Below are 26390 nucleotides of genomic sequence, written 5' to 3' on the forward strand. Positions count from 1 at the left end.
TATCACTGCATCTCAGACATGTGCTGTACCTCTCACTATCTTGTCCAATGGTGGAGTAGCACAGTTCACCATGGGAGTATAATTTTTAAAATTTTTGTAAGATACTAGCATCTTTATTGTAAACAATATCTTTTTTGTAAGATGTTTTCAGAATTTCTCCATGTAAATCTTGGTGATTTACCATACTGACAATGACTTGTATGTTTTAGTGTGCCTGAACTCTTTAGAACATGGGTTAGGCTCTTATAGAACCTGGGTCACAAATAAGCTGAGAGACTTTGGGTACGTTAATTTTTCCCTTAGCATCAATTTCCTTATATCTAAATCAAATGTTTTCCCTTAGCTTCAATTTTCTTATTGGTTCAATGATTGCAATGTTTCTAGCTAAAAATTCAGTCTTGTTATGTAGAGCACTTGCTATTTGTAGAAATGCACAATATGATTTTTCTTCTCTTTTGAAAATTGCTGCTGGCAAGAACAGTGATTTTAGCACTTTAAGTATTTATTGTGCATCTGGTAGAAAGCAAAGCTTGGGAGCCTAGGAATTAATTACCTAGTCTCAAGTCTCTAGCAGCCAATAGCTGTGTGTACGTGTGTGTGTGTGTGTGTGTGTTGGTTATGGCAATGGGGTAGAGAGAATGGGGAGGAGATAATGTTATTTGCAAGATTTTTTTTTAAAGATTGTATTTATTTATCTTTAGAGGGGAAGGGAAGGAGAGAAGGAGAAAAATATCAATGTATGGTTGCTTCTTGTGAGTCCCCTGCTGGGAACCGGCCTGCAACCCAGGCATGTGCCCTGACTGGGAATCGAACCTCGATTGTGTGGTTCACAGGCCCGTGCTCAATCCACTGAGCTACACCAGCCAGGGCTCATTTGCAAGATTTGATGATTAACTGCCATTGAGGAAGTTCAAGTTAGATATTTAAATCTAAAATTTATCTGACAAAAATTTTTCTATTTAGTGGCATGACTAATTACATGTAGTATACACAGAAAGGGAATGGTTGTTGAATCTAAAGCTAGGGACACAACTTGGAGAGGGGTTGACTTTTCAGGGTCATACACTCTTCAAATATTTGAATACCTGTCTATGTCAGTGAATGAGTAAGCTTACCCAGTTTGGCTTCAGAGAATAATATATAGGATTAGTAGGAGTTAGATTCTGGTTCAGTTTAATAAATAAGTTTTTCAGAGTCAGCATTATTCATTAATGGGTTGTCTTCCTTGCAAAAGTATAGAAACTGATAGTTTTTAAGCAAAAGCTAGCTAGATGAGTATCTCTTAAGGATGATGTATTTTACATAAAATTTCTTCATTTGATAGACTGTTGGAACTTTTAACTTTTCTTCTCATTCTAAGTTTTTGTAGCTGTTTTTTTTATGTTAGAAACATTATTTTATAGTATGCCTTTGAGCAGAAAATCTGTTTAGACTTGGAATGCAGTATCTCCTCAACTGTTCACCCATTGACAGAAAGGACTGAATCTCACATGGAACCACAGTGAAGATGTCTGATTCTAGAGCCAACATCTGAACCTAAAATTCTGGTTAGGTGTGCTGGATTAGAACATATCAATACCTGCAAATGGTGCGGACTCTTGCCCACAAAGTCTGTGTGTTGCAGCTGCAATGAACAAATTCACACAGACTGCAGAAGTCCTGTGGGGAAAAGGGACGGCATGGCCATTCTTTTAAGTGAGAGATTGGGCCCTGACCCTTGCCTGGACCAACCTTTATTGTTTTTCTGGGTGCATTACAATTACATTGAGGATGGTCCTCATTTACTAAACACAGGTTTACTTCAGGTGGTTACCTTTTACAGAAAACAAAGGAGAGGATGTTACATCAAAGAAGAAGGATATTTGCAAACGAAAAGGGAAAAGTAGCTGAACTGGTTACATGCCATACTTGGGAGGTTTAGCTCAGATTTTGGGAAGTTACTTTAAAGATATGCAGTGATCATTTTCTGCCTCAATTCAGGGTGAGGGAATTTTAGCAAAAGCAAGCTTCATAGCAGCCTAGGTATAATGCAGGCCTGGTTCCCCATGGCAGAACCTATCTGTGAGCATGTTTCCTGTGTGCTGACCTTGCTCTCCACTAGCCTTTTTTGAGTAGGGGCTGGGCTACATTCCCCATACCATGTGGATAGGTTCCCTATATGCAAATAGAGTATCATAAAATTCAAACTCTTCTCTAAACATAAAACTATAAACACATGCCTTAGTCTATTTGGGCTTCTACTAAAAAATAGCATAGACTATGTGGCTTATAAAGAACTGAAATTTATTTCTCACAGTTTGGAAGCTGAGAATTTCAAGATCAAGATGTCAGTAGATTTGGTGTCTGGTGAGCACCTGCTTTCTGGTTAATAGTGCCTTCTAGCTATAACCTCATGTGGCAGAAAGGGAGAGAGACCTCTCTGGGGTCTCTTCTATAAGAGCACTTATGCAAATTACGAGGGCTCTATCCAACCCACATAACATACAACACTAAGAATGAATGGTAATATAAACTAGATTTGGGAAGATAATGATGTGTCAATGTAGGTTTGTTAATGGGAGAGACCTGCTTCTTCTTGCCAATGCCATAAAGAAATACAGATCAGCAAATCAACTATTGTGCAAGCAGGGTTTATTGGTGAGATGTTCACATGGAAGAGAATGGGTCTTGCTGAAGATGGGAGGCCAAAGGCATAGGTTCAGGGCAAAACAAAGTAAGGGCAGCAAAAGTAAGGGGGGCCAAAGGCCAGAATGGCAAGTGTACCCCAGTCTATTGTTCCGAGGACTTGTATAGTTGGCAGGATGCAGGGGTTGAGGGGGTTATGTATTGATTGACAGGTAAAGGTGATGCCAGCTTCTGGGGGGCAGTGTGAATACCTAAAGGCGTTACTGGGCTTCTTCTTTTGGGTACTGTGAGTGCTTCCTGGCCTGGCAGGCCTTGGGATGAAAGCATAGTTTCAAAGGCTTTCTTTCGCAGATAGTGGAGATGATACATAGAATTTCAAGGGCTTCCCTCCTTCCTGACTTGGTTTACTATTCATCTTACCTAAGTGCCAAAAGGCATTTTGTGGTAACCAGGACATTAGACACTGGTCAGCCACAGCAGCGCACTCTCAGAGTTCTTATGCTATCTCCTGCCTCAGGTTCATAAATGTACCACTCTAGTAGGAGATATTGATGATGGTGGAAGCTATGTGTGTGTGTAAGGGAAAGGGGCAAAGGGTATATATAGAAAATCTCTGTACCTTATCCTCAATTTTGCTGTGAGCCTAAAATTTCTCTAATAAAAGTAAAGCCTTAATAAAAAAATGAGTCAGTTGTTTGAAAAAATTTACAAGAAATTGCAAATTTAAAAAAGCTGACAAATACCACAGAACCATAAAACCCAGAAAAATAGTATTTTTATTAGTTAACTGATATAATACTTCTTTTTACTATATTTTTGGCTGTATACTCTTTGAAAGTCTTCATGCAACAATTACTTTGTAATATCATTACTTCTAGAAAAAATAGAATAAAATTGAGCCTCTCTCCTATCATAGTTGGTTGAAATGTATCTTTTATTATTGACACCTTAGAAAATATTATTCAGCTTCCAAATTTCTTACTGATAATGTCATATATATGAGGTCTGACCAGGAGGTATCCATCCATGTAATATGAAAAATAGAGACATTCACTGAAGGAGATACAAAATACAAAAAACATTGTACATAGGACAATGACACCTCAGTCCCCTTCAGAGTAGACACCTTGGGACCTCACACAGTTCTCTCAATTGCCATCAGCTGCTCCACTGTATTTTCCTGAATCTCATCAATGGTCTGAAATCTCTTCTCTTTCAAAAATGATTTTGGTTTTGGGAAAAGCCAAAAGTCATAGGGCACTAAGTGTGGGCTGTAAGGGGGCTGAGTCACCTGGGTGAATTGATGTTTCAACAAAAATCTCTGCATGAGACATGATGTGTGAGTGAGCAAGTTGTCCTGACATAGCTGCCACTCACCAGTTGCCCATAGCTGTGGCCTTCTGAATCACTTGAATAGTTTCTGCAGAGAAATATTCAAGCTCAATGCAAAATTTGATGCAGATTCATTGCTCTACTCAGTCATTTTGAATGCAACATCTACATGGTACATATGCTAATTCAACAGCGTCTAGTGCTCCTGACTGAACAGTGGAGTCATCATCATTCACGCATGTGCATACCAGTCCACTCTCCTTGATGCCAAATTATATCAGTGTTGTGCAAACCATTCTTGTTATATTAAAAATGGCTAGAGTTTTTCCAGATAGACCCCATACCTAGACTTGTTAAATTTGGGAAACTCTGGTTTCTTTATATATGACCTGTACTAGTTGAAAATGTTGTTCACAGGCTACCTTCTGGGTTCATACAGTATTTAAAACATTTTTTATTCATGACCACTACCTACATACCTTCATACTTCAAGTGTCAGGCCATGTTCTAATTGTGATGTGACATATGGTCCTTCCACTTACCATACTGGGCACCAGGTGAGTGGACCCAGTATTAGCAATGTTCTTGGAAATCATACCTATACCAGGAAAAGTTGTAGTAACTTAAATATATGTGACTGTAAGGAATATAATGCCCCTCAGAACCCAAATAAATATATTCCTAACTTAATTTCCCCTTAGTCAAATCCCAAAATGTTTCTAACCACTCCAACTCTATCTGATATAAGAGGCAGTGGATGAAAGGGAAGCTGGAATATGAAGAGACAATGGTCTTAACCATTGAAATGTAAGCAGTGTAACTTGCTATTTTAAACCTTATAATATTATTTGTAAATTAAAGGAATCAAAGTTGAGATTAAGATCAGAAATTGTCGCATAAATTTTTGCTGAGCTACATGATAAAATAAATCAGTTTGACATCATAATCTTCAAAATGCATTTTTTATGATTATCATAATCAATCTACAGTTTCTTTTTATTATTTTTATTTTTATTTTTTTTATTTTTATTTTTTTTGGCACAAATAACACCTCTTTTTAATTACAAACTCTTATATTACAATATCATAAGCACATAATCCGTAACATAACCATATCACTCTCGAGCACACCATATGACAATTTTGGTGAAATGCTCAATTAAAACTATAAATATTACAACAATATTATTACCCTACCAACCACACTTAAGCAGACATTACTTCTGCTGGACCCTGTATATACAAATATATTTTGAGATAGGTGCAGTTACAGTAAATTTTTGAAACTTAACCTTTCTTTAAACATAAGTACAATAAGAATATTAAAATTAGAATCTTTACTTTTTCACTTATTTTTTTTAGTCCAGGGATTAAAACAAAATTAGGGTGATGAAGTGTTTTCTCAAAATTTATTATGAGAAGATAGTTTTAATGTTGGATGTCAGTCCAAAGTCTTTGAGCATATTGAACTTATTATAATAGATTCTCAAGTTGAAAATTAAATTAAAGAGATCATCCTTGATTAAAATATAAAGCTACACAAAAGTACCTCTCTGTGGCAAGTCCAAATCCAAGTGATTTAACAGCTCACAACTCCATCCTTTGAGTGTTTTGCTTAGTGTATTAAAAATAATGATAACATTTCAAGATTTCAAAGAAATCCATAAGTACTTTGTTCAATCAAAGGATTACTGAAACATTTCTAATAATTAGCATGGTGACTTTTATAGATTTTGAAGATGGTCATTATAAATAAGATAGTATTTACCAGCATAACATGAAAAAAGCATTCTAACATGCTGTGAATTATAGTGTAAAATTTTTAGTGACTTATAGCTATCACACAGCGTTTTTGTAACACAATCTGGGGCTTTGAGTTAAGCATATGTGGCTTATTGATAAAGTCTTTTGGTTTTTAAGTAGTTGACATGTTAAGTGAAATATTTAGAAGTAATAGTTTTATTAGTAAAATTGTCTGCTATAGTTGTACTTTTATTTTTTTATTTATTTTTTTTAAATATAATTTTTATTTAATTCTTGTTCAAGTACAGGTTTCTGTCTTATATTCCCAACCTTGCCCACCCCCCACCCCATGCTCCCCACCTCCCTCCCCTTTCCACCCCCCACCCTTAGTTATTGTCCATGTGTCTTTTATACTTGTTCATGTGAGTCCATTCCCTTTTCCCCTATGATTCTCTCCCCTCTCCCCTCTGGGCCCTGACAGCCTGTTCCATATTTGAGTGTCATTGGTCGTATTTTGCTTGCTTGTTTGGTTTGTTTAGATTCCTGTTAATGGTGAGATCATATGATATTTGTCTTTCACCGCCTGGCTTATTTCGCTCAGCATAATGCTTTCCAGTTCCATCCATGATGTTGCAAAGGGTAGTAGTTCCTTCTTCCTTTCTGCAGCATAGAATTCCATTGTGTAAATGTACCATAGTTTTTTGATCCAGTCATTTACCGATGGGCATCTAGGTTGCTTCCAACTCTTGGCTATCGTAAATTGTGCTGCTATGAACATCGGGGTTATTATTTTTATTTTTAAAAGAACTTTACTTATTTGTTAGAGAGAGGGGAAGAGAGGGAGATAGAGAAGGAGAGAAACATTAATGTGTGTGAGAGAAACAGGCTGTCCCTCAAGTCACTGAGTCACACCAGCCAGGGTATATCGTTTCAATGGTCATATTAGCTATGAACCTTCAATAAATAAATATACTTCTTTAGGTGTATTTTCTAATACAAAAAATGTATTCTGCTTGGGTTATCTTTACAACAGTCAATAAAGGGCAATATAAAGTCATTATGCAAATAATTACTATAGTGTTCAGTGTTTTTTTAATTTTAATTTTTATTTAATTTTTGTTCAAGTACAGTTTTCTGTCTTATATTCCCAGCCCTGTCCCCCAGTGCAACCCACCTCCCTCCCTTTTCCACCCCCCACCTTAGTTATTGTCCATGTGTCCTTTATACTTGTTCAGGTGAGTCCATCCTCTTTTCCCCTATGATTCTCGCCCCTCTACCCTCTGGACCCTGTCAGCCTGTTCCATATTTCAGTATCTTTGGTCATATTTTGCTTGCTTGTTTGTTTTGTTGTTTAGATTCCTGTTAACGGTGATATCATATGGTATTTGTCTTTTACCACCTGGCTTATTTCACTCAGCATAATGCTTTCCAGTTCCATCCATGATGTTGCAAAGGGTAGTAGTTCCTTCTTCCTTTCTGCAGCATAGAATTCCATTGTGTAAATGTACCATAGATTTTTGATCCAGTCATTTACTGATGGGCATCTAGGTTGCTTCCAACTCTTGGCTATCATAAATTGTACTGCTATGAACATCAGGGTGCATAGATTCTTTTGGATTGGTGTTTCAGGGTTCTTAGGATATACTTCTAATAGTGGAATTGCTGGCTCAAAAGGCACGTTCATTTTTAGTTTTCTTAGAAAATTCCATACTGTTTTCCATAGTGGTTGTACCAGTCTGCAATCCCACCAACAGTGAACTAGAGTCCCCTTTTCCCCACAACCTCTCCAGCACTTGTTTATTTCTTTGTTTACGATAGCCATTCTGACTGGTGTAAAGTGGTATCTCATTGTGGTTTTAATTTGCATCTCTCTGGTAGGTAGCGATATCTAGCATCTTTTCATGTGTCTCTGGATCCTCTGTATGTCCTCCTTGGAGAAATGTCTGTTCAAGTCCTTTGCCCATTTTTTAATTGGGTTGTTTGTCTTCTTGGATCAGCAATAAAATTATAGAAGGATTGTATTCATGTTTTATTGAGGTATGAAGGATTACTTAAATTGCTTATTAATTCATTGCTTGAGACATTGATGGGCTAGAGTAGTATCTTACCTCATAACTAGAGGCAGAAGAAAAAGGAGGTGAGCAGTGGAATTAAGTTCTAGGTTTGTATTGCACTACATTTATATTTGATAATTCCTTTCTGATCTGATACATTTTCATTTATTTCATTACTCTAATCAAATATTGTAGATTGTATTTTCTAAATTAGTATTTTAGTCTTATTCCATAATTTAAATGTAGTATTTTGATAGTGTCAATATTTATGTAAAATGCTATTTGTCTCATAAACAACATGACTTAAAGATAGTGGCAAACAGAGCACTTTTTAACATTAACATTTTACATTAGTTACTAACCTGTAAACAGGATTTATGCTGAAACAATTGACTAATTGCATTTTTTTGCAAGAACATCCTGCCAGTAATTTGATCATAAATTTTGGGGGCCTCTTTTTTTCTTATCTTCTACCTTGAAACTGCAACAAGCTATAGTTTATGATATAAACTGGAAAAGAATTACAATTTTATTTTAAAAATACAGTTACTTGTGTGGATGCTAAGGTAAATCCTTAGCTAAGTAGGTATTTCCATAACTGTGCTTTTCAAAGCTAATAAATTAGTCTTGACATGCAATTTGAGTTTTATTAAATTTTCAAATGCAATGCCACATTCTACAGTGATAATTCTTATGTTTATTATTTTCCATATTTCTTCTTGACTCTTAAACTTTCTGTATGCCTATTAACTCAATAATAAAAACAAGCAATAATACCCACCAGATTTTGTTTGTATGTATTTTCAATTGCGAAAATGAAACTAAATTAACTCTCAATTGAAAATTTTATTTCTAGAAGCAATGATACATTTTATTTGATATTAGTACCCATTTTCAATAATTCTTCAACTCTACAAGGACCTACAATCTACAACCTGTCATCATTGCTGTGTTCCTCCTGACCACCCTCATGTACCCATTTTCTTTTTTACGTAGCTTGCATGTTCTGTGTCATATTATAATCTACCCCCTATGTAAGCTCTCAGCTATCTTCTTCTCTCTTCCTTCCTGGAAGAACTCAAATTCTGCTTAAATCTAACTCCTCAGCACCAAGACAGATGAACATGGTTGGAAAGAGAATATTTTGTTGTTTTGAGTACTCATGGCTAAATTTATGACCAACAAGATTAAGTGGGCCTTGGTCACTGCCCAGGATCTCTACTCTGTTTACATTTCTACCATTACAGGTGACAGTTTTATTCTGTCCCTCTTCCCTCAAAACCATTAACTCTTTTCTCCCATTCTTTCTCTCAACTAAGGATTTTGCTTTCTATTTCACTGCAAGACTAAAAGCCAACAGAAATGAACATTCACAAGCTCCCCTCTACCATCATATCTACTTACATAGTGAGTAGATACAAACCCATTTGATCTATATTCCCCATGTCCAGTGTTTTATCACATGTACACTAATTCCTATACTTGCATCCAGACCTCACTCCATTGCATCCCCTCTAGCAATTATCCTCTTTTCCATCTCACCTAAAAATTAAAATTAGGCCTTACCATTATCATCTAGTATTTTTCTTCGCATTTGACATATTTTAGTACGTACTTTATTTCTCTATCTTTTATTTTTCAATATGTTACAGTTCTTTAAGTATAAGAACTTGTATTTTTTGTAACTATCACAATAAACATTAACAAGTTTTAATTTTGTTCAAAATTAATTTTGTAACATATGACCTTAAATTAGCATGTTAATTTAAATTAACATTTAAATTTAACCTTTTTCTATGAAGTCTTTTATTATATCTAATAAGTAAACATAAAGATATGGTAGAAGATTAGTAAATTTTGTTGACTCAATAAAATTTGATGATCTTCAACAAAAATAAATATTTTTTTGGTTGACTATAACTATGCAATAGTCCTAAAAAAACTTGGTTTTCAGAAATGAGTATCAGTTCAAATTAAAAAGAAATGCCACAATGGAATTCCATTTCCTTATAGTGCCTAACTAAAAGACAGGAGTATTATATTTATGCTACCAGAAAAGACAGAATTAAGTGGTCAGATGGCTTCACATATATTAGCATGGTGTCCCAGAATAAGATCATTAAATAAGAAATGCACACACACACAACACACACACACATTTATACACAATGTTTTCATTTTTACCAATGATACAGAGGGAAACTTTGTGAGAAGAAAATGTTTATTGTAAAGGGAATCTTGTATATTCCAACCTTTTTCTAAACTCAGGGTGCATCACAGAAAAGAATATAAATAAATCATTTTTCCATTTTGGTGCTTATTAGTGTTGGGTACCTTGTATTTTTAAACTGAGTGCGCATGAAACCACAAAAGCAGGATGTAGTAGGAGGGCCATTCAAACCAGCAGGTCAGAAAATCCATTTGGGGTCAGTAAGCAGGTTGTTAATGACCCCAGCTGACAGGAAGATGTAAAGAGAACAAAAGGTGGCTATGCATTTATGAGTCAAATCAATACCCATATTTGATTGGGGTGGTACTTTTTTAAAGGTTATTTATTTTAAGAGAGGGGGCAAGGGAGGGAGAAAGAGAGAAACATCAATGTGTGGTTGTCTCCCATGAGCCCCCTACTGGGGACCTGGCCTGCAACCCAGGCATGTGTCCTGACTGGAAATCAAACCTGCAACATTTTGGTTTGCAGGCCTACACTCAATCCACTGAGCTATACCAGCTAGGTGGGGTGGTACTTCTTAATTGTTGTACAAAGAAATCCCATCGTGTAGTCTGGAAGTGCCAATTTTCTCTCTCAGCTTTACTGGTAGAAATGGGACATAGGTTATATGAGAAGAATGCTACGGACCAACTTGTCTGAACAGTCATGTTTATTAAAATGTACACAGTACAATACACATGTGCAGAATTGAATATCCATTTTTCTGGTCTTACCAAATTTCTCAAATAAATTAGTTTTATCAAAAACAATTTCATAATTTTTCTATGCTTTTGGTTTTTAGAATTTTCTGGAAGCTTACTTTTGTTTCTTTTTATAAACACATAGTGTGAGTATCTAATCGGAGAAAAATTCGATCCTCAGATCACTCATGGGCTAATTGTTTTGTGAGTTATTTAACTATTCTCTGCCTCACTTCCCTTAGCTGCAGTTCACCAAATTTCTATAACAATACAGCAAGTTAATGTTGCTACCTTTCCAAAAAATAAATGCAAATTGTAGTTATTATCATGAAATGATTTTTCTATTATGACTTTCTCAATTATCTAATTAAATATTACTTTATTATTTGTTGATTAGAATCAGAAAGGCTGCAGTCTTAGTGTGATGGTTTGCAAATATGCATAGTTTTTGCTTTACTAACAGGGATAAAGAAAATGTAAAAAAACTCTAATGGGATTCAGAAAGCTAAAGGAAAATTAAAAGTTCCTGCAATGTCAGTCATATATCAGTTACATCTTAATTTTTCAAATATATGTTGTACTCCTATGTATTTATAATAAAAATGCTTTCCTTTTATTTCAAAATAATCTCAAACCTATGGAGAAATTGCAAGAATGGTAAAAATAACTAATAAAATTAATATAACACTCGTTTCATATGGTTTAAGTGAGGATCAAGTGAGTGTAAAGTATTCAGAACTATAGAAGCAAGTGAGTGGGTGAAGAACTGCTTAGAACTAATAAATACTTGTTATTAAGCTTTATTTTTCTCACTTGAACAATAGGATTAATGCAAGTGCCCACCTTATACGATTATTGCGTTCATCAAGCTTAGAATTTCAGGATTTTGCAGCCTTAATTAATGGCAGCATGTAAAAGAAAACTAATTGTAGTTTCTAGGATTACTTGAATTAACCACAATTAAGTCAAAATGACTTATGCGTAGTTCCCTTTTGACCTAGTGTCAACAGTTACATCAACTTTTCCCATTTGGGGTTCACCTAGGCTTCAATCAGTAGTGAGGGTGAATAGGCCCTGGCCAAGTAGCTCAGCCGGTTAGTGTGTTGTCCCCATGCACCAAGGTTGCAGGTTTGATTTCTGTTCAGGGCACAGACAAAAAGCAGCCAATGAATTCATAAATGGGTGGAACAACAAATTGATTTCTTCTTCTGTCTCTCTAAAAATCAATAAAGATTTTTTAAACGTGAGGATGAATTGAATTCTATTCCATCTAAATGCTAAAACGAATCTGGTAAATGATTTGCTATTAGGAAAAGATTTACTCGTTTAAGAAAATAGAGTCACATTATTATTATATAAAATGCTGCTAAAATTTGAGTGAAAAAACCCCCGGCCCATTTTCAAACCAGTCTCTGTGCGTCAGGGCAGGGAGCGGCGAGGTGCAGTGAGCCCGGAGTGCTCGCGCCCAGTGATGGAGATGGCAGGTCCTCCTGGAACTCCCATTTCATGTGAGGGCTGAAATGTTGATAGGAAAATGAGATTTTGCTTTAAACATGGATCTAAATGGAATGAAACTATGTACAATAGTTTGTTACAGGTGTATAAAAGTGTACCTGATTTCTCGATATTAATTTTTTTAAAGATTTTATTTATTTATGTATCTTTAGAGGGGAAGGGGAGAGGGAGAGAAACATCAATGTATGGTTGCCTTTTGTGCGTCCCCTGCTGGGAGTTGGCCTGCAGGGAACCCGCCTGCAACCCAGGCATGTGCCCTGACTGGGAATCGAACCGCGATCGTCTGGTTCGCAGGCCCGCGCTCAATCCTCTGGATATTAATTTTGTATCCTACTCTAACTTCTGTGGCCATGAGTTTGTTTAGCATTGTTCCATATACTTCATCAAGGAGGCCAGTCTTTGTGTAAGCTCCCCGGTCACGGATTTTGCTGCCAGGCTGTAAAGTGCTAATCCAACTTTGACGTGTGTGCAAGAGCTGTTGCTTTTGAGTGCTTGGCTCCTGAGCCCCATATGCTGCCCTGCTTCAAGTGTGCTGTCTGTCAAATGGAAAATGGTTTTGATCAGAATGTGTGTAACTGGGCTTGGTCATTTAGGTTAGTTTGTTGCAAAGGTGAAATGACTTTTCTTGATGTTGAGCTCTGAGTTTTGCTACCTGCCTTTTGCTTAGAGAAAGATCCAGGTGAACCCCATGGTTTATTGTTGTATTCATGAGTCACTGCTTGTCAGATGTGTATTCCCCCAGAAAATACATTTTGAGATTGTATGTGTGACATTTGTTAGGGAATGTTCTTGCCATTAACTCTCATGAAATGTAAGGAAAAGAAAGCAGAGACAAGCTTAGCTGCACTATATTCTCAATAGAAGCCCAAGGAGTCCCTCCTGGGAGTCCTGAAGATGGAGAGAGCCTGACAAACTGTCCCGAGCTGGGGTGAGGTGGCCAGGCTTTTATAATAGCACGTTCAACAGTCTCTGAATGAAGCCTGCCCATGAAGAGGGCAGAGTCTGTACCTGCAGGGGGCTAAGAACTGAGAGGGTGTCTGCCAACAGCACTCCCAGCAGCTGGGATGATAAATCCTTTATTCCTGAAGGGGAATCTTAGCCGTGCATTACAGCCTCTTTGATGGACTTAATGTCATTCTATAATTGGCTTCCTGCCCCTCCCCCTAATACACTAGGAGCAAATTTGCAGAGAATTGGAAGTCCAAAGTGCCCAGGGCCCACAAAAGTTATAATGTATCCCTAAACCTGAATATGCCTATGTCTAGACTTTCTGTTATGTAACTACTGTCTATTACTTAAGTCACTATTAGTCAGAATTCTATTACTTGTAAACAAAAGCATCCCTCACAAAATATACTTCATCAAGGAGATGAAAGGTGAATCAAACTGGTACAGCTAAGGTGATCAAACTGGTACAGCTAAGCAATTCAAAGATAAAAATAACCAATAATAAAAATCAAGTGTTGAGTTTTGATGCAGTAGATAGGGAGGGTCTCTACTGATGAGGATGTTTGGGCTGAAACCTGAGTCACAGGGTAGAGCCAGGCATGTGATGATGAAAAGAGCATTCCTGGCAGAAGGAGAGCGGATCTCAAAAGCCAGAGGCAGAGGTGAATTGGGCGGGTTCACCCACATGATTGTCAGTGGTAGAACTGGTATCTCAACAGCACCTCAAAGGACTGTGATGTTTGGGCACGAAAGTGGGATATCTGAGTGCACTGGATGGAGGTTTTTGGATAGCTTTTAACTAAGGCCCAGGCCTTTGGAAAAGGTCAAGGCAAGAATGTGGGGATGTGGGAAAGAGCAATGCCAGTTTCAGAGTATATCTTAGGACAGAATCAGGCTTGCCAAACCATGACTTACGGTGTTTCAGATGCTCCACTAATCACACACATGTACATCCAGCGATGTTTGTGTGTGTGTTTACATAACTATATTTAAGGAGATAAACAGCTTTATAGCCTCATGAAACTGTAGTAAGTGACTAGAGCATAACAACAGAAGGCTTTATCCTAATTTTAGAGACAAACCTGGTAAAAGTGAAACTGTTAGCACTGTAGGTCAAAAATTGCTGGAATATTTTCAGTAAAATTGCTGGAAACATCTTTTCTACTTGTCTGAAGGTAAAAGTATTAGGAACTAATGAAAGAAAAAAGTAGGATTCTATGGACTAAGACCCTTAAAAAAGATAACGCAAGAGTAACAAAAAACTTTGATACTTTAATTTCTTACTATGCAGCACTAGTGATGCCAGTCTGTAGATGTATTTGCCAAACTGCTGCCAGTAATCACTTAGGGATTACAGAAATGGGAAAAAATTGGAGTGTCAGCCAGGGTTCATGGCAGGAGACAGAAATTTTACATAGAGATTTAATACAGTAAACTGGGCGCTTGCAAAATCACTGGAGGGTGTAGAGAGGTAAGCTCCAGTCTGGGCTTCCCAGAATGACTCCCAGACACGCCAGACCTGAGTCACCAGGGAAGCTTCCACCCCTGAGAGTGGAGGGCTGCAACCATCAAGCTTCCAGAACACAGGGTTATAACCAAGATTCGGGAATCACAGGACTGGAACTGTGCACTCATCACTGCTGCTGTCACTACTCCTTCAACTGTGCACTTGGACCTGGAATCCACTGCAGCCTGTGCCTCAACTCTTCTCACCCAGGAATCTGGAGAATGGTCTGAATCATTGCTTTAGAAAAAAATCTCACATCTCCATGAGACCATGCTTGCCAACTAAGCACTGTTAGAAAATGACCACCCTCACCTTTGCCTTATGAATCTCTTATAGTTGCCTCTCTGTGGCAGGGCTTTGTTGGAATCCAAAGTGCTAGCTTTAAAAATATCTGAGAGTTGCATACTTAACTCTCAAGTATCTTTGATGAAAGAAGCCTTGATACAAGTGGGTCAAATGGAAGTTCAATGAGCCAAACCACAGCATCCCGTGCAACTGTAGACAGGGAAACAGTCTTATTTTTTTTCAGAGGGAAGAAAGAGATAATAAGAGATACCTGTTAAACTCGACATTGGTCCTAGTGTTGGTTAGAAAAAGTACTCTGTGAGCCATTAAGAATGGGTGCAGTGGTCACTGGGAACAGAGTTCCTTAAAAACAAATCATACCAGATTGCTTATTAAAGTGGTCATGGAATTGTATGGCTGCAACATATCTAGACTTTGACAGGGTTTTGCCTTAACTTTTATATCATGGGGCAAACTTGTGAAATATAGTCAAGATAGTGGTATTGTTATATGAATTTATAATTAATAGGCAGATGGAAATGCTGATTAGTAGATACAGGTCCAATTATAATACATACTGTAGGAATTTATACTTCATCTTGACCTGCATTGCACAATGACTCCAGCAAGGACATTGATCTTTACAACTAGCAATAGTCATTATTTATCAAGTGCTCTCTCTGAATGAGGCACCATACATACATTACATTGTTATTATTTCTATTATAAATGTGGGGAAAGCCAGAAAGGGCAAGTGGGTTGTCGTCAGCTTCATATCAGATAAGCAGCATGATGGGATTCATACCTAAAGTTGCTTTAAGGAAGAGGTAACAGGGAGGGAGAGTGCCACAACATTTCTAGGAGAAACTGGCCAGTGTTGTACCTGCCAAGAAAGCCAGGGAATGGCATTTTCTCAGTGATCCCACATGTTGTCTAGGACTGGTCCACGTTCTTGCAGGATCTGGTCAGTATCTCAGGGACTCAAGCCCACATTGCCAAGCTGCAGTAAATACTCACATATAAATCCAAATGCCAAGTTATTAAATTATGAGAAATGTAATAGTCAAACTGATCAAATATGGGCAATATTCTTGCATGCAATATTCTGAAAGAGAAGCTAAGTGGAATGTTGATTTCAGAGGATAGAATCAACTCGAGGAGACACTGATCAAAATGCTAACTGGCGGCAGTCTTTGACCATCACAATAAGGATGTAAATATTTTCTGGCAGGTGGGACCCATAGACCTGCCTGGGAGGCACTTTCTTAGTTGTCCAGGCAGTATCAGAATTTGCCCTTCTAACTCCTTGTTATACACTTTTATGACTGATTGCTATTCTTTCTTTAGATATTTTAATAATTTCAACTAAATTGTTTGGGGTTAAATTTTAGGTTTTCTTTTTTCTCTTTAAGGTGACTATTCAGATCAATTTACTGCTGGTACAATTTCTTAACTTTAGAAATTATAATTTCTGTATTTCCAAATCCCCTGTAGTCCTTGTGCATTACCTATAGTCCGCAGGTCCATCTGACTCCTTTACATGTGCAGCCAGTGGTGAGTTTACAAGAACAAATAAGAACAAAAGGACCAATGCTGACATACAGTTTAACAGCAGCACAGATTTTTAAAAAGAGAACATTTTAATTTCATGTACTCTCACTGGGAGTCAGTAGTGTGTGATGTGTCATTATCAACAGAGCCAGGATAGACCTTCTAGTATTAACTGTGTCAACAGAAATGAATGGGCCAGTGAGTGAATGAGGGAGTTGATAGCCTTACCCTAAGCTTCATTAACCCTCCATGCCTGGAGTAACCAAGTTCATTTAGTGCAGGGTTCACGTCAGACTGAAATATATTTAGAGGAAACTGACCAGATGGTGATGGGGCTTAAAATCACACTAACAAATGGTGGCAGGATGGTGGTGCTATTTAGTTTAATAGAAAAAAAAACCCAAAGACTTAGGGGAAAAAATAAGAAAAGATAAGCACTACTAACTACTTAGAGGCCAGGCATTGTGCTTAGTCTTTTAATGGATTTCAATCGTTGTGGATCTATCATAATGAAAAGAGAATATTTTATTTTGAGTTGCACAAGAAGGCAGGACTGGCAGTAATCAATACAGTCAACAGAAAGACAACTTTGCTTATCAGATGTTACTATTTCTAACTCTCAAAGCAGTCCAACAACAGAAGGAGCCACTTTAATGTTAAAGGCGTTCATGTTTGTGGAGATGTTCAAGCACACACTGGTCAGACTCTTGATGGAGACATTTCAGAGAGGAATAAGTATTGAATGGAGGTGTAGATCAGAGGACTCTATGACTTTGTCCAAACTTATCTTATAAGGGTATCATTATCTTACAATACAGTAATCCTTTTTGTTTGTCTTTTAATTTAGTGGCATTAACCTTAAATGGTGTTGTCACTTCTATTCAATAGATTAATTATAGGGGACACTAGTTGCTGTGTCATTCTTGGAAACTAATACAACCCTTCCTGGTAACTCAGATAATTTAGCACAACTCGGAGTTGCAGGGGCAAAAAAACCCAATTTTGTGAGTAAATCACTGGGTGTAACAGCAAGAAGACACTCACTTTCACCCCAGACCCATGTATTTGGAGGATGCGAGAAACAGTGCCACATGTTGATTGCTTTTTTGAAGCATGCTAAATGATCATTCTCAAATAGTAAGTGGCATTCATTTCCAAGTTTGTATTTAAACAATAAATATTACTGATGCTTCTGAAATTCCCTCTGGCTGTGTTTCCTATTTTGAGCTTTGTTATTGTTAATGGGTGAACTCTGAGTATCAACCAACAACCTGTGCTTTCATGGCAATTAACATCGCCCCTTAACAACTGGAATCTTTGAATGGGGAAAGAATGAATGTCCACTTAAAATAAGCAAAGAATGATGGAGCTAGAGAAAACCTAATTCTCACATATTATTAGATGAGAAATTCAAGCCCAGAGAGATGAGAGAACTTGCGTACAGTCACATGGCTAGTGGGAAAGCTGAACACTTTTTTCTTCTCTTGTCCTCAGTGATGTAATTATATGCTGTATTCTTGCCAAGATTCTTTTTCTTTCTTTCTTTTTTTATTTATACCTTGCAAGTAGAGTGTTTTTTATACTGATCACTCATATTTTTATTCACAGCCTTGTTGGCCTGTGACCTGAAGAGAAGATATCTAAGGTTTTAATGTAATATTTTCCCCCCATATTCTTAGTTCTATAGGCAGGAATTCTAAGGCCTCTTTTCTTCTTAATTCTGGATTGTTCTTGAATCTCTGCAGTGCTGCATATGATGCTGCCCTTGACAGAAATGTGGCCATTAAGAAGCTCAGCAGACCATTTCAGAACCAAACACATGCCAAGAGAGCTTACCGGGAGCTGGTCCTCATGAAGTGTGTGAACCATAAAAATGTGAGTTGTTATCCTTAAACCTCTGGGTAGAGTGAATTTGTGAGATCGGAGTAAGAAAATTAGTATGCCAACTTGAGTAGGAAAAGCTTTCCTTATTTTTCAGTTTATGTCTTAAGGTTGTTTATCCTGCCCATATGCTAAATTTCATTTCATCGTCCTCACAGTATCTTTCTGTCTGGCAGTGGCCTCCAACCATTCAGTGCACACACTGTGCTCTGGCAACTTGTTTTTTGTGGGGTTGAGCAACTTTGCAGGGAGATATTTGCAAAGCACTTCAAAGCAGGATCATCAAGAACATTTCTCATTAGAACTCAGTAGGTACAACCATTATAGGACTTTCTTCACTTCACAGTATAAGCTTCTTCAACCATAGGCGAAGGCCTCTAGAATTCTTTCTATATTTTCATTTTTCTTACTAATGATAAATGGTAGATAATTGATTATTTCAATAATGATTATTTTTAATAAATATATTAAACAAAACTAGTACATATACTTTGTTACATATAAATATATAATAAAATGCATTATAAAAACTATAGAAACAATAGCTATCATAATTCCCCGCAAAGTTTTTTTTTAAGTAAGAGCATCACATAGAATATATGAGATTATCAAGGTAGGTTTATAAACAAGTGAATTTCTCATAAGGCACATCTATCAGTGACACCAGAAGCAGCAAATATATGAGTGTATAGTTGAAGATATTTGACATACAAGTATGTGGACCTAGGCCCAAGGACATTGTTTTTCTTTTCCTTTATTATACTTCTCCAATGACTTTTTAGTTCAGTCACTTAACATATATTTGTTGAATGAATGAAATGTGACAGATGTAGATCTAGATATTCTAGATACTAACTAAGAACAGAGCAGTGAAGGTAACAGAGACAGACTCCTGCTCATGCAGAGCTCATGTTCTAATGATGGAGAGAGTTGGTCTACAAAACAGATAGGTAAAAGTATAGAATGTCAAATAGTAGTAAGTGCTATTAAGTAGAACAAAGCATAGAAGGAAAATAAAAAAATTCTGGTCCATATTGGGTGGAATAGGCTTACTCTTTGAAATCTGTTGGACAGGGAATAACTCATTAAGAAAAGGAAATTTTATGAAATATATACCCATATTTAATTTGGCTATGCAAGGAACATGGTACTTCTAAAGGGAACATGGAAATGATGGAAAGGATAATTCCTGAGAATATTCTGCTGAAGCAGTTTTTTCTTTCAGTATGATAACTAAAGGTAAGAGTCAGATAAAATACCTGATTAATGCAATCTGTTTTTATGATAGCAAAGAGAATGAGAAATACCATGGGCAATGAAACAACTGTATGGAAAATTTTGATATTTTGTTTTCATATGTTTATATTTCCCTAATCCTCCTTCCAGACCTTATAATGCAATACATAGATTATGAATAAATTCCCACTTACTTGGGAATTTGAGGGAATCATACTCCCCATTCTTTATGGGGGCTTCACATTTATGTCAAATATGGAGGATCATAGTTTTGATACATAAAAAGAAGTTCCAGGGATCCAAGATGGCAAAGAAGTGAGTGGAAGTCATACTAATTTCCTCCCAAGACCAATCTGGAATTACAATTAAATTGTAGAAAAATCATATGGACAAACAACAGAACAATAGCATGAGAGAAGCCTTATTACCATGGACAGACAGAAGAATCAGCTTTAGCACATGTAACTGGCAGGGAGTATGGTGGAGATACAAGAGGGCTGACTGGGCACCCATAGGCATCAGTATCAGAGGGATATTTAAGTGGCTAGTTGGAACCCCCTGAGAAGTGTGGGGTCTAAATGCTAAGCTGGAATGCTCAGCTTAGAGAACCAGAGCCCCCAAAATACACAGATAACATCCAGCTGTAAAAAGTGCCAGGGTTGCTGTCTGCCAGAGATGGATGGTTAGAGGTGGATAGAGCCATATAAAGGGCTAATGCACAAATGCCCATTTGCAGCCTCTTATCCTGGGCTCTGATAAAGTGGGGGTAGAGGGCAGAGTAGACTAGAAAGCTTGAGGAGAGATGGGGGATGGAGGTTTTGGGGAAGGAGCTGAGAAAGTAGCCTCCAGGATTCTGGTGCTGAGTCATCCCCCGTACTGCAGCAGCCATCTTGCTCAGGCAGACCACTCCTCTCCAAGGGGAAGCAGCTTGAGGGTAAGCAATAGTCCAGACTCCAGGAGGGATTCTGCCCCCTGCCGTGGTGCTTATTCCTGGATGCTGATTATAGAGTGACCAGATTAACAATTGAAGAAGTCAGACACAGACAGTAGATCCCTGGAATTCTTAAACAGGGTGCCTAAGATCAGATAGGGTCACCATGTGACATCACCAGAGATGAAAATATCCAGGAAGAAAAAACTGGTAAATACCACATCCTACTGAGATGAAATCCAACATGGCCTTCTCCATGATTTGGGATATTTTCTTTCCTGCATAGCTTTTCATTCATTCATTTCTTGTCCTTCATGTTTGTGTGTATTATCACTAGATTTTTTTATTATAGTTTATTTCAATTCACATACTTTGCCCCTCCCTTCTCCTACCCCATCTCTACCTTCCTCTCTCTTCATTGTATTTGTTTTAAATTTTGTTTTCTCTCTTGCTGCAACTTGTTTCCATTTTGCACTGTCACTATTTCTCCTGAGTCCAGCCTCTCAAAACCAATTTTCATGTCAATGGTCAGCTCTCAATCATTTTTCTGTTTTTAAATACCTGTGTTCTCTCTGTATCTTTAGCAATCTTTGCTTGTTGGTTGTAGATAGGGAAATTGTTGCTGCATTTTTTTCAATTTTATCTCTAGATCTTCACTAATTTGTATTTCAAATATCAAATTTTACCATTCCCTCCCCTACTCTTTTTTTATCTCAGATTTTAATTTTGCCCTGTTTCAGCCTTTTTTCTATTTTTCTCTTCATCCTTCTGTGTTTTTTCTTTCTTTTTTTACTTTTTTTATTTTCTTTTCATCTCAAATTTTAACTTTTCCCTGTCTTAGCCTGGTTTTCTTTCTTCACTCTTAGGATTACCTCTCCTTCTATCATCACAAAATCATTTTTCATTCCTCTAGACATCTCTCAAAGCTTCCTTCCTTCCTTCCTTCCTTTCTTTCTTTCCTCTTATTTCCATCCCACTTTTACTAATTTTAGCTCATTTGTTCTAGATAGTGCTATGATGGCTTTTTCTCTTCAATTTGGTTCATATTTTTTAATTAATTATGTATTTTTTACTCTTTCTTTCTCTATCTCACTTTATTTTGCTTAAATTGTGATTAAAACCTAATACTATATAGCTCCCTTCTCTTACTCCATTCTTCTCTTTTCCATTTATGATTTAAATTTTACTTTCTCTCTTCACATGGCTCCAATTCTTTACTCTTATTAGTGTTTATTCCTCTACCCCTTCAAAATCATTTTTCTTTCATTAGATCATCTCATATTCCCTCTCCTTTTTAATAATAGTCTTAATCTCTTTGCACCCTTATCATCACCAGTTCATTTGCTGTTGATAGTGGGATTGCAGGTGGGAATTATATTTTTAGGCATGGGTTTGTTTCCTGGACTTTGTGGCTTTGTTCTGGCAGCACATACACAACAGCATAGAAGATGTGGTGGGTGGACTGACCCACAGTCAACCAGCCGGAGGGAAGTACCACCAAAGGACAGTCCAAGACCAATCAAAACCAGACTGCATCCAGAGAGCCAAATAAAAGGTATAAGGGCATCCCAAAATTGTCAAGTTCAGGAGATTAAGGAGATTGCATCACTGAATCACACAGGTTTCCTACCTTAGAAGTTCACAGCACAAACTCAGAGAGTCAGAAGACAGCTAAATTGAAGAAGCAGAGGCAAACGAGAAGAATCTCATAAACAACTTGAGGGCAAAGAAATAACCTCAAATTGAAAGGAGAGGAGGAATCCTCAGAAAAAATGCTAAATGCAATAGAGGCAAGTCAACTATCAGATATTGAGTTCAAAACAATGGTTATAAGGAAGCTCAATGAGCTCAGTGAGAATTACAAAAGGCTACAAGGAACTTACTGAAAACTATATCAGCATGAAAAAGGACATAGAAAATACCAACAACGGCCAAGAGTAAATGAAGAATACAATTTCTGACTTGAAGAACACAGTAGAAGGAATCAAAAACAAACTAGAAGAAGCAGAGGACCAAATCAATGAGCTGGAGAAAAAGGTAGAAAAATTCCCAGGAAGAACAAGAAAAAGAAAAAAAAACACTCCAATAGAGTGAAGAAGGTTTAAGGGAACTGCAGGACAACATAAAATATAATAATATCTGTATAATAGGGATACCAGAAGGAGAAGAAGAGCAAGAGATAGAAACCTGTTTCAAAAAGTAATGACTGAAAACTTCCCTAATTTGATGAGAGAAAAAGTCAAATAAGTCCAGGAAGCACAGAGGCTCCCGATGAGGATGAACCCAAAGAGGCCTATGCCAAGACATTGTAATTAAAATGGCAAAATTCAAAAACAAAGAGAGAATCTTACAGGCAGCAAGGGAGAAACAGGAAGTAACATACAAGGGCTCTCTGATAAGGCTAGCAGCTGACTGCTCGACAGAAACTAAAAGCCACAGGGGAATGGCAAGAAACATTTCAAGTAATGAAAAGCAGATGCCTGCACCCAAGACTACTGTACCCAGTGAAGCTCTCATTTAAAATGGAAGGTGAAATAAGAAGTTTCCAAGACAAAAGAAGTCTAAAAGAATGCACCTCCACCAAACTAGCATTACAAGATATGCTAAAGACACTGCTTTAAGAAGATGAAGAAAAAGAGTGAGAGAGAATAGAACTTAGGTACAAAGGGGGGAAAAGACAATGAATAGGTACCTATCAATAATAACATTAAATGTAAATGGCTCAAATGCTCCAATCAAAAGGCATAGGGTAGCTGAATGGATGAGAACACATAACCCACACATAGGCTGCCTACAAGAGACCCACTTCAGAACAAAAGACCTAGCAGATTGAGAATGAAGTGTTAGAAAACAATATTCCAAGCAAAGGGACAGGAAAAAAAACCTGGGGTATCAATTTGTATATTTGACAAAATATACTTGAAAACAAAGGCCATAAAAAGGAACACGAAAGTTCACTTCATAATACTCAAGGGAAGAATCCATCAAGAAGTCATAAACATTGTAAACATATATGTACCCAATGTAGGAGCCCCCAAATATATAAGGAAAATCTTGGAGGACTTCAAGAAAGATATAGACATAACACAATTTTACTAGGGGATTTCAACTCTCTACTGTCAAAAATGGATAGATCTTCCAAACAAAATATCAACAAACATATTATGTACTGAACAATGTTCTAGATAAAATGAAATTAACTCATATATAGAGAGCCTTTCATCCCAAAGAAGCAAAATAGACATTCTTTTCAAATGCATATGGAACATTTTTAAAGATAGACCACATGGTAGGACACAAAACAAGCTTTGACAAATTCAAGAAAATTGGAATCATATCAAGCATTTTCTTGGACCACAAGAGCCTGAAACTAGAAACCAACCTCAAGGAAAAAATCAAAAACACTCAACTTCATGAAGATTAAATAGTATGCTATTAAACAGTGAATGAGTTAATAATGAGATCAAGAAAGAAACTGAAAAGTTTCTGGAAACAAACAAAATGAACCCAAAACAGTCCAGAACTTATGGGACAAAGTGAAGGCAGCCCTTAGAGGGAAGTTCATAGCAATATAGGCCTACCTAAAAAATATAGAAACATTTCAAATAAACAACCTAACCCTACATCTACAAGAACTGGAGAAAAAACAACAAAGACAGTCCAAAGACAGTCATAGCAATATAGGCCTACCTAAAAAATATAGAAACATTTCAAATAAACAACCTAACCCTACATCTACAAGAACTGGAGAAAAAACAACAAAGACAGTCCAGGGTGAGTAGAAGGAAGGAAATAACCAAGATCAGAGCAGATTAAATGATGTAGAGACTGAAAGAACAATACAAAGGATCAATAAATCCAGTAGCTGACATTTTAAAAAGATAAAGAAAATTGGCCCTGGCTGGTTTAGCTCAGTGGATTGAGTGCTGGCCTCTGAACCAAAGGGTCATTGGTTCGATTCCCAGTCACGGTACATGCCTGGATTGCAGTCCCTAATGTGGAGCATGTGAGAGGCAAACACACAGTGATGTTTCTCTTCCTGTTTCTTTCTTCCTCCCCCCTCCCTAAAAATAAATAAATAAATAAATAAAATCTTTTAAAAATAATGAAAAGAAAATTGACAATTCTTAACTAGGCTTGTTAAGAAAAAAAAAGATTTCTGTTTCTGCTGTTTCATTGTTTGTACAGCAAAAGCAGAAATCAAGAAAAATATCCCATTCAATATAGCAAAAACAAAAATAAAATATCTGGGAATAAATCTAACCAAGGAGGTAAAAGACCTATATGCAGATAACTATACAACACTGAAGAAAGAAATCAAGGAAGACACAAACAAATGGAAACATATACCTTGTTCATGGATTGGAAGAATTAGCATCATCAAAAGGTCCATACTACCCAAAGTAATTTACAGATTCAATACAATACCTATTAAAGTATCAATGGCATATTTCCCAGACATAGAACAAACACTTCAAACATTTATATGGAACCATAAAAGACCGTGAATAGCAGCCACAAATTTGAGAAAAAAGAACAAAGTAGGAGGGATTATAATACCTGACATCAAACTGTATTACAAGGCCACTGTAATCAAAACAGCCTGGTACATGCATATAAATAGGCACACAGACCAATGGAAGAGAACAGAGAGCCGAGAATTAAACCCAATCCTCTACATTCTATTAATATTTGACAAAGGGGTCAATGACATAAAATAGAGTGAAAATAGCCTCTTCAACAAATGGTGCTGGGAGAACTGGACAGCTATGTGCAAAAAAATGAAACTTGAGCACCAGCTTACACCATACACCAAAATAAATTCAAGGTGGATAAAAGACTTAAATATAAGCCGTAACACCATTAAAGTCCAAGAGGAGAGCATTAGCAGGAAAATCTCAGATATTCCACACAGCAATATTTTTACTGATACATTCCCTAGAGCAAGGGACATAAAGGAAAGAATAAACAAATGGGATCTCATCAAAATTAAAAGCTTCTGCCTGGCTAAGGAAAACAGTATCAAGATAAAAAGAGAAGTAACTGTTTGGGAAAACATATTTGCCAATGATACCTCAGACAAAAGTTTAATCTCCAAAATATACAAAGAACTCACATCAGTCCACTCAAAGAAGATGAGCAACCCAATTAAAAAATGGGCAAAGGACTTGGACAGACATTTCTCCAAGAAGGAGGACATACAGAGAATCCAGAGACACATGAAAAGATGCTAGATATCGCTAACTATCAGAGAGATGCAAATTAAAACCACAATGAGATACCACCTTACATCAGTCAGAATGGCTATCATAAACAAAAAACAAACAAACAAACAACAAGTGCTGGAGAGGTTGTGGGGAAAAGGGGACCCTAGTTCACTGTTGGTGGGATTGCAGACTGGTACAACCACTATGGAAAACAGTATGGAATTTTCTAAGAAAACTAAAAATAAACATGCCTTTTGACCCAGCAATTCCACTGTTAGGAGTATATCCTAAGAACCCTGAAACACCAATCCAAAAGAACCTATGCACCCCAGTGTTCATTGCAGCACAATTTACAATAGCCAAGAGTTGGAAGCAACCTAGATGCCTATCAGCAAATGACTGGATCAAAAATCTATGGTACATTTACACAATGAAATTCTATGCTGTAGAAAGGAAGAAGGAACTACTACCCTTTGCAACATCATGGATGGAACTGGAAAGCATTATGCTGAGTGAAATAAGCCAGGTGGTAAAAGACAAATACCATATGATATCACCGTTAACAGGAATCTAAACAACAAAACAAACAAGCAAGCAAAATATGACCAAAAACACTGAAATATGGAACAGGCTGACAGGGTCCAGAGGGTAGAGGGGCGAAAATC

The 26390-nt window shown here is 37.0% G+C and overlaps 1 protein-coding gene across 6 annotated transcripts in view; it reads left to right on the forward strand.

The window, feature by feature from the left end:
• Positions 1-26390, forward strand: part of MAPK10 (mitogen-activated protein kinase 10) — a 335415-nt gene that overhangs the window by 208569 nt on the left and 100456 nt on the right. For all 6 annotated transcript variants that reach the window (XM_037030706.1, XM_037030724.1, XM_037030705.1 and 3 more), the window contains one exon: positions 18216-18345. In XM_037030706.1, coding sequence (XP_036886601.1) covers positions 18216-18345 — 130 coding nt within the window. The remainder of the gene's footprint in view (positions 1-18215; positions 18346-26390) is intronic.

Source organism: Sturnira hondurensis, unplaced genomic scaffold (assembly GCF_014824575.4).
Source record: "Sturnira hondurensis isolate 20B ecotype Veracruz unplaced genomic scaffold, ASM1482457v3 Scaffold0001721, whole genome shotgun sequence".
In the NCBI taxonomy this organism is placed as follows: domain Eukaryota; kingdom Metazoa; phylum Chordata; class Mammalia; order Chiroptera; family Phyllostomidae; genus Sturnira; species Sturnira hondurensis.